This window comes from Lissotriton helveticus, chromosome 7 (genome assembly GCF_964261635.1).
Source record: "Lissotriton helveticus chromosome 7, aLisHel1.1, whole genome shotgun sequence".
In the NCBI taxonomy this organism is placed as follows: domain Eukaryota; kingdom Metazoa; phylum Chordata; class Amphibia; order Caudata; family Salamandridae; genus Lissotriton; species Lissotriton helveticus.
In genome coordinates this window covers 30569346-30583771 of record NC_136068.1, presented here as the reverse complement: position 1 = coordinate 30583771, position 14426 = coordinate 30569346, and the positions used below count along the sequence as shown (strand labels likewise).

Sequence of the window (14426 nt, the reverse complement as noted above, 5' to 3'; positions counted from 1 at the left end):
TGATGTATATACATAGCTCAGAGTTGGATAGGACCTGGATTAGAGTGAGTTGTGAGGTACGTACATAGGTCAGAGTGAGATTGGCTTGGATGGAAGTGAGGTATGAGGAACATATATAGCTCAGAGCGAGATAGGACCTGGACGAGAGGGAGTTATGAGGTACATACATAATTCAGAGTGAGATAGGACCTATACGAGAGTTAGGTACTAGTTATATACAAAGCTCAGGGTGAGATAGAACCTGGATGAGAGTGAGGTATGAGGTACATACATAGCACAGAGTGAGATAAGTTTGGATGGGGGTGAAATCAGGTACATATATAGCTCAGATTGCGATAGGACATGGACGAGAGTTAGGCATGAGGTATGTACATAGCTCAGAGTGAGATAGGCTAGGATGGTAGTGAGTTATGAGGTACATACCTAGCTCAGAGTGAGATAGAAACTGGATGAGAATGAGGTACGTCCATAGCTCAGAGTGAGATAGGCTTGGATGGGAGTGAGATCTGAGGTACCTACCTAGCTCAGAGTGAGATAGGAGCTGGATAAGAGTGAGTTATGAGGGATATACACATCTCGGAGTAGGCTAGGACCTGGATGAGAGCAAGGTATGAGGTATGTACATAGCTCAGAGTGGGATTGGACTTGGACGAGAGTGTAGTATGAGATGCATACATAGCTTAGAGCAACATAGGACCTGGACGAGAGTGAGGTATGAGGTACACACATAGCTCTACGTGAGATAGGACATGGGCGAGAGTGAGAGTGAGGTATGAGGTACATATGCAACTCAGAGTGAGATAGGACCTGGATGAGAGTGAGGTATGAGATGTATATATAGCAGTGAGAGAGCTTTGATGTAGATGCTACTGTACTATGATGTGTTTATAGCTGGAGTGAGCTATGACGTAGACATTATCAGGTTTTGTTCCTTGACCTGCACAGCTAGCTTAAGGTGGTATTAGAGACACGTTTAGTAACCTCTGAGAAGCTCAGTTACTGGGTGGATTTCCTCTGTGCCTGTGTAACGTATAACAGAAACGATGCAAACTAATATCGAAAGTGAAATAAGTCATCATCTCCTACTGTTGCATTGACATTCTATACTATGGAAAGCGCGTACTATAAGGCAGCGTGCCATTAGGATGCTGGCCCCCGGGATCCCGGCAACCCCCTTGTGGCTTCCGGCTGAGGGATTGGCTGCTGTGAACGGTGAGAACTACTTCCGGGGCGAGACCGACATCAGTTCCTGTCGGGCCGGTAATGGGGGGCCTATTTAGGGCACATTGCCCAGGCCTTCGCCCTCTCTTCCTTACAGCGCCTTTCAGAGCCTGGGGCCCAGACTGGTGATCCGGGCAGTAGAATCCGACATGGCTCCGAGCCGGTGGATCGATGGAGCTGAGTGGTTCTGGAACGGTCTGGTGGTATGGAGGGCGAAGGGCGGTTGGCCCCGGTCACCCTTGTGGCGGTAAGGAGGCCACATAAATTGCCTTGCATTGTTAAGGGGAGTCCTCCTGCATACTCCCTAAGCCAGCACTGAGGGGGAGATACGGTAAGCTCACCCCTGAGAGATTGAAGACACCGGCTGGGGGCTAAGGGGCCAGTTTACAATTTAGGGCATGGGGCATCAGTCCCTGTTTATTCCCTACGAGCCCTGATGGGCAGCCCGGTGGTGTCGGACAAGGACCAGATGTCAGGAGCTAACCTCTCAAGGACGCAGGTGGGATGCGCCTTGCGTGGTTCTCAGTTGGGGGGCGTGAGCCAGAAGGCCCCTTAGTGCTGGAGCGATAGAGAACATTCTTTGTCGAATAATTAAGTTCTGTCATTTATGCTGAGAGATTATGCAGTTATGATCAACGTAAATGAAAATATCGTTCAGTGATAAAAGTTGATAAATCTATGTCACTGGTAAATTGAAACGTATTGATATAGTGTCATGTGTATATGTGATGGTTTATAATAAACATGGCCTCTTTTATCCACAGCTCTGGCCGTCAAGTCTTGATTTCTGGGTTCTGATGCGGGCGGGGCTGGGAACAACCTGGGAGGTCCGGGTCCTATGAAACGCAACTTTTGCTGGCGCAGTCACGCTGCTCAAATTAGTGTTATTTCTGATATTTAGATGTTTCCCTCACCTTCTTTGCTTGATTTTGCTCACAAGTAAGTGTCACTCATAGTCGGTGAAATGTCACTCATAATTACACTTAAATGTGTTTTTCTTTCCGTAATTAATGTGACTTTTTTCTTTTGCCGTTTGTTACCCCTTTGTTGACCTGCCAGTTCCGACACGCCTCCTAGCCCCCTGTCCCTTGTTGCCCTTTGACTAAGCACTCCTTCTCCCCTTTTTGGGTAAAGATCCAATATTCATACTCTGGAGTCTCAGTGACCCCTCTGAGAGAGTCCATAGCATCAAGGGAGCCATGCACAGTTGAGGTATGGTATGGCGCCCTTTGCCAAAGCACCCCCTCCCCCCTTGTTAGGGAAGGATCCAGTAGGTAGGCCTTAGAGTCTCAGAGACCCCTCTGAGAGAGTCAACTGTGTAAAGGGAGCCTCACGCAGCGGAGATGTGAGAATGATACCACTTCCCCCCGGGATCACAGCTTACCGAACCTTGGACGTGGCTTTTACTTGTCTACCGGTTTATGCCTCCTTCACCCTCCCCCTCCTCCTTCATGCTCTGTCTCTCTGCCTCCCCCACCGCTTTCCCTCTTTCTTTCTTTCTCTACTTCCTCTGCTCCTATCCCCTCTCCCTGCTACGCCGCCTAGGCCCCTATCCCTTGTGCCCTTTGAATAAGCACTCCTTCTCCCCTTGTTGGGGAAAGATCTCATATACTCTGGAGTCTCAGCTAACCCGCTGAGAGAGTCCACTGCACCAAGGGAGCCACTCACAGCTGAGGTATGGTATGGCACCCCTTGCCAAAGCACCCCCTCTCCCCTTTTTGGGGAAAGATCCAGTAGATACGCCTTGGAGTCCCAGAGACCCCTCTGAGAGAGTCCACCGCGTAAAGGGAGCCTCTCGCAACGGAGATAGGGGAATAATACCACATCCCCTGGGATCACAGCTTACTGGACTATGGATGTAGCTATTACTCGTCTACCGGTTTGTGCCCCCGCCACCCTCCCCCTCCTCTTTCATGCTATGTCTCTCACCCTCCCCCTCCTCTTTCCCTCCTTCGTTCTCTGTCTACTTCTCCTGCTTCTACCCCTTCTCCCCTGAATCTCTCCCTTTGCCTGCTTTTTCCCTTATGTATATATCCTTATTGTTTGTCTTGACCCAACATATAACTATGTAGCTATGCTCTAAAACTGTGTAAACTTTGTAACAATGTAACCTTCCACTATGGTCTGATACTCATGTAAAGCGCTCTGATACCCCCAGGTCTAGCCAGCGCTATATAAAATCTTTCAAATAAATAAATGTCTTTATTCTGCTACGTGCAAGTCACAACTCAACATCATCAATCAATCAATCAATCAATCAATCAGAGTACTTGTAGAGCGCGCTACTTACCCGTGAGGATCTCAAGGCGCTGAGGGGAGGGGGTGCCGCTACTGCTCAAAGAGCCAGGTCTTGAGGAGTCTTCTGAAGGCGAGTAGGTCTTGGGTCTGCCGTTTGTGGGTAGGGAGGGTGTTCCAGGTCTTGGCGGCGAGGTAGAAGAAGGATCTGCCATCGGAGGTCGTTCGTTGGATGCGGGGGATAGCGGCGAGGGCGAGGCTGGCGGAGCAGGGCTGGCACGTGGGGGTGTAAAAGCTGAGTCTGCTGTTCAGGTAGGACTGGTCCGGCGTTGTGGAATGCTTTGTGTGCGTGGGTGAGGAGCTTGAAGGTGATCCTTTTGTCGACGGGGAGCCAGTGTAGGTCTCTCAGGTGGGGGGTGATGTGGCTGCAGCAGTGGACGTTGACGATTAGTCGGGCGGAGGCGTTTTGGATGCGTTGCAGTCGTTGTAGGTGTTTGACTGGGAATTCTGTGTAGAGTGCGTTGCCGTAGTCCAGCCTGCTGCTGACGAGGGCCTGTGTCACCGTTCTTCTTGTTTCGGTCGGGATCCACTTGTAGATCCTGCGGAGCATGCGGAGGGTGTTGTAGCAGGAGGAGGAGACGGCGTTGACCTGCTTGGCCATGGAGAGGGAGGAGTGGAGGATGAATCCTAGGTTGCGTGCATGGTCGGTGGGTGTTGGTGCTGTTCCCAGTGTGGTCAGCCACCAGGAGCCGTCCCAGGCTGAGGGGGTGGGTCCGAGGATGAGTACCTCCGTCTTGTCCGAGTTCAGTTTCAGACGGTTGATCCTCATCCAGTCGGTGACGGCCTTCATTCCCTCGTGGAGGTTGGTTTTGGGGGTATGTGGGTCCTTGGTGAGGGAGAGGATGAGCTGGGTGTCGTCTGCGTAGGAGATGATGTTGAGGTCGTGTTGGCGGGCCACTTGTGCGAGGGGGGCCATGTAGATGTTGAACAGCGTCGGGCTGAGGCATGAGCCCTGGGGGACGCCGCAGATGATGTCGGTGGCTTCGGATCGGAAGGGTGGGAGGCGGACGCTCTGGGTTCTGCCGTAGAGGAAGGACGTGGTCCAGTCAAGGCCCTTCTTTTGGACACCAGCTTCTAGGAGGCGTGTCTTCAAAGTGCGATGGCAGACTGTGTCGAAGGCGGCCGACAGGTCCAGGAGGATGAGGGCTGATGTTTCGCCGTTGTCCAGTTGGCACCTTCAGCTCATCCCTCCAGTGCTTACGTCACAGGCCTATGGTGTACAGTGGGAATCATAAGAGTTCCAGCGTTCTTTTTATTACAAGAGACTACAACTAAGACACTCTCATTCTTTCAATGACTGTTAGGTTCACACAGCCAGCTTATCGAAGAAAAGCTGGGGAAAAAAATTGTATCAAAGCCAAAAGGTACTGTAACAGACACAAGGGAAAATGTATAGAGTGAATGAGAGACTGAGTCTCACCTACTGTGTTACACAGCAGCAGCTGTGGGCCTGACAGCTGCTATCTCACGTTAATATTATGTATTTCTATTGTATAAAAATTTTCCAACATTTTGCCACAATACTGTGCCCCTTTCCTGGCCTGCTGCTAAATCACTCAACCCTCTGTACTACCAACCCTAGCTATAGCATCTTTCTGTCCCAAATCACTCTCTATCTGGACTCTTTTCCCGGATCTTGCAGAAGTAATGCCCAGAGGTTCAAGGCCCCAGGATTCCTTATTGCTCTCAGCAGTCACAGGGCAAGATCTGTTGGCATTTACACAGTCAGTAGTAATTCTTCAGGGCATGTTGTATCCACAATATAAAACTTTGGGGAGAGGATGAGTAGGAAATACAAGGAAGCATGTCCACATCGCTAGCTGACTCCAGAAGTAGACTGCCGTGATGGGCAGTCAGCACCTCTGCTTTAGTAAAGCACAAGAAGGTCTCTAGTGGTGGAGTAAGAGAGTTAAGACATTGTTTCCCTATTGCACAAGAGACATTTAAATAAAAAGTATTGACATATAAACCTTAGAAAGAGACTGGGAAAGACATCTGTATAACCTGCCCCTTGATGCCCCCTCAAAAATATATCAAATGAATCCAAATAAGGTACACCAAAGCACGCTACCTCCTTCAAAAAACAATACAAAATGAATATGAAAGGTAAACAATGTCAAGAAAGGCACACCACAACATCCTGTGGTCCCCGGAAGAAGAGAAGAAACACAGTTCCATTTCCAACCAGTTCCTAGCTGTTCTGTCCAGCGGACAGAGAAAAGAAGCAAGGCTGCACGAGCACCCGGTGCGGGCCGCAGCAGATAATAATCACACAGCAGGCACGTTGGTGGTATCGATTTGACCAGGATGTCCGGTCACAACCTGGTTTTATTGCCCAGTACATTTCCGCTGGGGGCGGTATAAATTAGCGATCCCGAAAAAGACAGGGGCCACGAATGGCAGGGGTTAGGGAGAACAAAGGGAGGGAGTCAGCGAGTTGAAGAGTCCCAGAAGGAAGAGATACAGGTAGCAGAAAAGGAAATGAATACGTTGTAGAGTCACTCAGGGGAGAGATGCTAACGGGTAAAAGGTCAGAATGGCAAAATAGTGATATTAAGTACAAAGAACTACTGCATATACTAGTGGTTAGAGTTGTAACTATGCAAATAGTAAATTTACTCAGGATCCATTTACACAACGATTAGGCTAAAAACAATTGTATTTTACTTATCTACAGAGTGAACAGAGAAATAAGACATCCAAGGGGGTAGAGAGAGTGGGGGGGAGGTGAGATAGGTGATAGGAGAGATGGGGGCCTGGGGGGGAGAAAGAGATAAGGCAGTCCAGTTGAGGAGCAATGTCTGAAGGATGAAGTCCAAAGGATCAAGCGAGAGGACAGGAAACAATGGTATCTCCGTGTTGTGGGTATCGAAGGACAGCCATGATAGGAAAATCGGACAAGCATCGAAGTTCTTCACATGTAGAGCATGTTGAGTCTGCCCAATGTCCGGCTGGGTAGGTGACAGCTGAAGGGGAAGTCAACAGATCATCTCCTATAGCTAACAAAGTAGCTCCACTGGGTATTGGCTAAAAATATAAATAAAAAGTTACGTCTCTACGGTCATTGCCCAGATTCCCAGGTTCCATGTCCTGATGGGTGAGCTGGATGAGGGCGGTGGGTGGGGGAAATGAGTGTGGTCTGGTCGGTGTCTACTATGGGAGCTGTCGTACTCATACAATCCTGGAGTTTACAACTTCAGCAGGTAAGGAGTTCAGGCTGGCTGTTTCATGAAAGCCCATAGAGGAAGTAGCCATCTTCCACTCTGCGGTGATGGGGCAAACTAAGACAGCCACTGTGTGGGATCAATGAGGAAGAACCCACTCCAAGATGGCAACCACCCGCTGGGAATGGAGCAGTCCCATTTCTCATTCCATGGCATGCCGTACCTAGTGCTCAAGGAAGGGGGAGCCCTTCATCAACTTCCGTGGGAGAGGGCCAAAAAGGATGATAGCCTCACCAAGACGCTAATAGCGGTGCACAAAATGGGTGCCCATCTTGTAGTCAACTGAACTCAGGGGCAACCTAACGTGATAGGGCAGGAAAGTGGAAAGAACTTGGTTGAGGGGATATGTGAGGGGGTATGTGCGTAGGTACAGTGTTACTTCGTGGTGAGTTAGCAGAGAGGGCAGGGTTACTTGGACAGTAGCATTGGTCTATATTAGGCCAGGATGAATATTGCGATTTGAGTGTGGGCTGCAGAGTGTCAGGGCGTTCTAAGGTGGTCGCATAGTGTGAGCAGTGTGAGGAAGGTTGGAGCAGAAAGAAAAGCAGTGTTTAGTGTGTTAAGTTGTTCGCAGATGACCACAGCAATGGGAGATTGAGGCATCGGAGATGAGTCTAGGATGGTTGCAGTATGAGAGGGCAATGTAAGGAGATTAGGGAGTAGGAATCTGAACCAATCTCTAGGATGGTCATATAATGTGATAAGTGTGAGGGGCTGAGGGAGAAAGCTGAGATGAGAAATCTGAGATGGCCACCTCGTGAGAGCAGTGTGAGGTAGGTAAGGAGCAAGAAGCTAAACAGTTTGCAGTGAGGCTGACAGTTCTAAGATGGCTGCCGCAAAGGTAGATTCAGTGATAGAGGGACAGATGTAAAATGGCCACAGTGTGAGGGCCAAATGAGGGAATGAGGGAGGAAGGAGTGGAAACCTAATCCGAGATCTAAAATGGTCATGTAGAGTGAGCAAAATTAGGGGAAGTAGGGAGCAAGGTCAGACATTGGTTAAAAACAAGGAGCACAGCGCCTCCAGTTAGATTAGTTAAATCCCATGAGGAGATGAGAGGGGTTACTTGCCGCAATTGGGAGTGACGGATCGGCTCTGGAGGTGGGTTAGGTCCACCTGGCCAAGCTCTCTGTGAGGCAATGGTAGGACTGAACTTTGCCCTCAGAGTGGTCTGGCCTCTTCCAGAGGCCACGCTTTCAGTTGAGCTCGGCCCATGAGAAACCCATCTGAGGTGCTTTAGTGGTAGCCGGTGAGGGCGCGGGCACACCCTTACCTTTGAAACCTTGCAGTGACCAAGAGGATCGTGGTGGTCCCAACCGGATGGCGGCATGGCAGCTCAGTGGGGTTGTGCACAGCGGGAGACCTCCCAGGGCTGGACCCGATGGCACTGGTGAGACGAAAACGCTCCCCCACCCAGCCCCGGACTCAGACTTTGAGCAGGGAGTGGGATGGATGCCAGCGGGCAGAGGATGTCCCTGTGAAGGTCATCATCCTTCGATTCAGGCAGGATGAGCGGCATCCAGCCAGAGGGCACCTCCGATATGAGGTGGTCCCCAGAGGTCGGGAGAAGTCCTCACGTCAAGTTGAGGCCGGGCCCAGCAGTAAACCTTCGGGGCCGATGGTGGCGTGTGCCGGATGAGGAGGCGTCAGGGGCCAGGCCCTCGTTCGGTGAAGCCCCCGCAAGATAAGGAGGGCACCTACAGACACTGGCAGAAGCGCACCCGCTGATACCGACTACATCGAACATCATGCTTTGGGGTCACACGCTGATGGGACGAGCAGTGTGCGACCTCATTTGGACATACTATTTATACAGGCTCCCTTGAGCCGATGGAGGTGACGACCTCGAGACTACGCACCTGCGCGCCTTAGAGAGGTATCTGGACCTACAAATATTTTCGGCAGCCCACGCAGCAACCCCGTGCACACGCCTAATCCCTGCTGATGAGCGTTAATGAACGCGAAACACGTTTCCAGGGATGGCAAGCACACCAGTGAACACCCTCAAGACTCAACACTCGGGTAGAAGCGCACCCGCTGATACCGACTACATCGAACATCATGCTCCGGGGTCACACGCTGATGGGACGAGCAGTGTGCGACCTCATTTGGGCATAGACTTGCAACATCATGCTTGGAAGAGAATTGCTATTGATTACTTTGGGGCTATTGAGAATGGACATCATCTTTTAGTCATTGCCGATGAATACTTTTGTTTCCCATTGGTGAAAGACCTTTCATTCACTAACCATAAGAAGGTCATTCAAAAACAAGGTGGCATGTTTGCAACATGGGGTATACCTGTAATCTTGAAATCCAACAATGGCCCATCTTTCAATTGTTGAGAATATAAAGACTTTCTAATTCACCTCAATATAAAGCATTAAAAAAAGCCCTCCTCTTTGGCCCCAGGCCAATGGCCTGGCAGAACAATTTATGAGTACTCTACAGAAAGCTGTTCAGTGTGCTGCATTGGAGAAGCTCAAAGATGTTTTACAACTCTGCCCTTTGAGCTTACTGTTCGACAACAACTCAACTAACTCAACAAGAGAAAGCCCTGCTACTCTCATGTTTCGAAGAGCCATGGCGACCAAGCTGTTCCAATGAACTAATGTCAGATCTAAGAATAAGGAAGACATTCACACTACAGACTTTGGTCGCAAATAGAAGATGAAAATATATGCTTAGTGGCGACGTCATGCAAAGGACACCACTTTTACAAGAGGAGATCGAGTGCTAGTTAGACAATACAGAGAAGGAAATCTGATGCTCCTTTGGAGGTTGAACCCTTAACTATCACCAACACCAAAGGACGCATGGTGACTGCCCAGTATCCTGGGAAATCTCTTACGAGAGATTCCTCTAATTTTCGACATGTGACCAACATTACTCACCAAACATCGATGTCAATGTAGAGACTGGGTCTAGACAGACTGTTGGTGACTCTGTATCTGCTGATAATTCCGCCTCACCTGTGCAGATTACTGACACTTCCTCTGCCAGTTCCCAGGTTCCAGTGACCAGATCAGGATGTGTGATCCATGCGCCACAGCGCTTAATTGAATTATTGTAATTGCTTGTGTATCTATGTATTGATCCATGTAGTTATTCATATATTTTTTATCTGTTTTTAAAAAGTTGTGACTTTTTATTTAACAAACCAGGAAATGTAGTGTCTCGTAATAAAGAATGCTGGAACTCTGTTGGTTCCCACTGTATACCGCATGCCTGTGACATAAGCGCTGGAGGGATGATTTGAAAGGCAGGATTCGAATGTTGAGTTCTGACTTACACACAGCAGAATAAAGACATGTAAAACTATTCTTTCAGTGGGGTGCACTTATTGGCGAGTGCCTAGTCTGACAAGATGCTACATTAATTTACCTTGAGAGACTAGTAATACAAATAGTTCCTATTATATTACATTACTCTCACTAAATGCCTGCCCAAGCCTTACTGAGGGAGGACGATGTGGATCCTTTCCCCTCTCATCTGTCTCCTCTCCTCTGTTTCCAGTCTGCCCCTGACATCAGCATTCAGGATCTGCACTATGCCTTTAACAATCCAGATTGCCAGGACTCAACCCCAACCCACCTGCTCTGGTCACATGCCCCAATGGGTAGAGACGCCGTCACTATGGAGGATTTGAAAGAAGAACAGCCCTGTGAAACGGATGCTGAAGAGCTCCGGTTGGAGAGCAGAACAGGACCAGAGATCAGCTGCGGTATCCTGATTGAAGGTTCGGAGGAAGAACCCCTGCTATCACAACAAGAAGAGTCTGATGCCGAGAGCATCAATGTACCCCGTGAAAAGAGGGAGCCGGACCCACTTTGGCACTGCTCAAGCACCAGCCACGCTCCTGGAGGAACGTGGCTCTACAAGTTAGGTGCCTGCATCCGGGCCACGTGGGGTAGAGGGATCCGAGGTGGGAAGCCGTCAGAGGATGTACCGGGAGGGCAGTGAGGGACTGGGAATTGCCTGGCGCTGTAGTCCGGCACGTAAACAGGAGCAGCGCCGTACTGACTGCAAGCGAACCACTGGTGACGGACCCGGGTGTGATTTCCCACACTAACCTCCCTAATTATGAAAGGTCCCGTTTGGGCCTCAGCCTTACCAAATTTTCTTTTCTTTGTTTCCTTTCATTTTTCATCTCCACTGATTCTGCAGAGGAGCGCAGGAACCTAAGGAGGAAGAACAAGTCTCTTTGAAGTTGGAACCATGCGAGGAGAACAACGGACAACGTCTCCAGACTGTTGAACCTGAATATGTCAGATTGGTGTTGAAATAAAAACCCTTACAAACTTGAGCTGATTCCCCATAGTCATTCTGTACTGGCCCACAGTTCCATAACCTTACACTACATTACATTATGTTATGTTAATTTATGTTATGCTATGATGTATAGTGTTAAGTACAAACTACTTATTGCACATAATGTTGCACTAAAGCTGCGACAAGAAGGTCCACCAAGAACCGTCAGAGAAGTATATAACACTCTTCATCTGAGTTTATGCCACTGGGTGTATTTGTGTCTTTCTCAAGACCCTCTTCATCATTTCATCCACTTTTTTCAATTTATTAAAGGACTGGGTTTAAGACTATTTTCATATGTATGTTTTTATTATGTATCTACTGCCATAAATTTGGAAGATGCAGTTCTTAAGTTTCTGAGGTTCTCTTGCATTTATATTTATATCCATTACGAAACCAAGAGAAGGGGCTGTTTATCTGCTTCTCTCTGAGGCTCAAACAATATCTGCATTCTTGTAAGTTTACAACAAGAGGTAAACAGCAAATAAAACCTTCAGGGAAAAAATAAACCAAGGTCAGTTGTATATTCTCAGTACCTGCCAAGATTTATTAGAAAGTATACTTTGTTCTTTCTTAACAAAAGTGTCTGAGAAGATGAAAACATGGCATGGTTGCCAAAACATATATTTACAAATTGAGTAGATCTGTGGCCCAGGCTTTTACTCTCGTGGTATAACATGATTACAGTCCACAAGAGATACAATTATGTTTTTAACAGATTTGAGATATAAAGTGTGTATGACAAAAAATCCCTCCTTCCTGCTCGTATCATACTGGAAAGATTATGAGTAGAACGAAGTGTTCCATTTCTGGCCCATAATCTGGGTAGCAACCTGCAGTCCCTCATTCTCTCTCGGTCGCAGCACAATGTTCATCCAGTGGATCGCTGTTCTTTTGGTATTTATCATATGCCACGTGGTCACACACATAGTCTGGTGAATGGTGATCTTGGATTCTATGGAAGTCTGGGGACATTATTGCACTTTCGAGGCTGAAGAATGCAAGTCTGTACTGCTTCCTTTCTCATCAAACTGCAGAAAACAACACAAAAATATATCAGACATTGTTGTAGAAACAGGATAGACTTTCAAATAACAATACATATTACAAATCTCTGTAGACAGTGTACATTAGAGTTAACAACCAATCACAATAAATCATATTCCATAGAGACGTCTTCTCAGCATTTTCAGTGATTTCTTTAATTCTTTTCGACAGATTTTCATTATTCACAATGTACTTTCAACAGCCTTTCAACAGCCGACGCGTTTTGTCCATTAATCACAGTCCAAAACTTTAAACTCTGGATTATAGAGGAAATTATCTATAAATCATTCCATTGCCGCCTTCTCGAACATCCTTTCGTCAGCCCGGATCCGTTGACTGACTGGTTTAGCGAACGGATGAAGGTTTCTTTGGAAGATTAAAAAGAATCTCAGACACGACATTGACGAGTACGGATACTTAACTTGCAGATTCGGAAAAGATCGATCTATGAGAAACACATGTTATTAAATTATACATAACTACAGATTTTGGGTCGCCTTCTGAAAACCGAACCATTGGAATAATTTCTGAACAGTTATACAATATACCGTGGCACACTAGAATTTGTAAAGCCCTGAGGACGTCCCATTTGGGGACGAAACGTGTCGGCTGTTGAAAGGCTGTTGAAAGTACATTGTGAATAATGAAAATCTGTTGAAAAGAATTAAAGAAATCACTGAAAATGCTGAGAAGACGTCTCTATGGAATACGATGTATTGTGATTAGTTGTTGTTTACATTCGGTTGTGCATACATGTAATTATTACGCTCCTTCCTTGTTTTTTCAATTTGATTGGGTTGCGGTGAGGTTGGCGATACCTCTATAGGGGGTAGAGCGTTTCTATCAGATACTATATTTGCGTAATTGCCCTGTAGAGTGACCGACTCAAGCCCCATATCGCTGAATTCGCATGTGTAGTTTACAATAGAGTTATGGTAAATTTGAAGTCCATCAGTGGAGTTGGGCAAAGTTGCCAACCTTGATGCTGGTTAAGTTAGGAATGGTGTGGTCTTCACATAAATTCACATGGGATAAGTTTACTAAAGATTTATGATTTAGTTGGAGAATTGTCATGCTAAATCATTTCCAAGCATCTATTTTTCAATAAAAGATGTATTTGCACAATTATACAATTTTACAAAAACTTGTCAACTATTTCAAATTGCAAAGTTGCTTAAGTTATAAACAAACTTCAGAAATGGGATCAGCTTTGCAAACCACCAACATGTATCAGACATCTTGAAAAATTGGGAGTGATTTTAAAATATACATCATACATCTTCATAAAACTTGATAAATGTTAAAACCCAATATTTATCACTAAGCGTCATATAACTGAAGGGATATTAAAACCCAACATGTATTACAAACTTTACTTAACCTGCAAAGGTTGTCATATACCAGCTTGCATCACACAATATATGGTGAGAGATGTTAGAAACCAATATGTAACCCATGTCTCTGGTATTCTGTGAGAGAAGTTAAAAAATAAAATGTATCACACATCTCCCAGATACTGTGAGATGCTAAAGAACAACAAGTATCACATATGCCTTTACTAATGTGAGGCACATTAAAAATACATGGGTGGATATTTAAACTTTGTTGTACATGTAACACACATCTCTGTATTATTTTAGAATGGCAAATAAGCCTTATATATAATATAGTGTGAAACTGTAAACTAAAAGCATGAACTAAATATGAAGGATACTCTCTTCTTAGACCCAAGTAAAGCTTATGTCTTTAATGATACACAAATACATATGTATCACACTATTCAGCTACTACATATGCAAAAGGTTCAGTACTTAACTTTGTGTTTCCGAAAAAGGTGCTATTGAGAGTTCTCATATAAGTTCACTGATCAGATGGCTGTCTTAAAACCTAGTGAAGTTGAAAAAACTCAGCTGTGGATATTGTCAGTGCAGTTTTGACTAAAAACAGGAAACAATTATAAGTCTACTTAAAGATTATCAAAAAACATATTTAAAGAGTACAAAAATATTAGAGTACTCAAATGTGTCTGCGGCCAAAAAAACCTTTAAACAAAATCTAGATAAATTGCAGAATAAATGTAAAAAATGACAAAAAACTGTTCTTAGAGACCAGCATGCCCCTGTTTCAGATTAACTTGCCATAAAACCAGCCATGGAAACTTTAAAACATTGGTAAAATACCAACAAACCGTCTAGTCATCCTAGATATTTCTCACAATATGCAAAACTGGGAATTTATGACATGATAAAAAACATTGGGTTTATTCTCTTAATCACAAGAATTGACTTTCTACAAGAGGCCTTAGGCAAAAAAATATGAGGAATGGAG

At 46.1% G+C, this 14426-nt stretch overlaps 1 protein-coding gene across 1 annotated transcript in view; it reads right to left on the bottom strand.

The window, feature by feature from the left end:
* Window positions 1–9813: 9813 nt before the first annotated feature.
* LOC144768903 (cell adhesion molecule CEACAM1-like) overlaps window positions 9814–14426 on the bottom strand; it is a 235468-nt gene continuing 230855 nt past the window's right edge. Inside the window, exons 14-15 of the mRNA XM_078652916.1 lie at window positions 11097–12082; window positions 9814–10182 (exon numbers count right to left, since the gene is read on the bottom strand). Coding sequence (XP_078509042.1) covers window positions 12078–12082 — 5 coding nt within the window. The 3' untranslated portion in view covers window positions 9814–10182; window positions 11097–12077. The remainder of the gene's footprint in view (window positions 10183–11096; window positions 12083–14426) is intronic.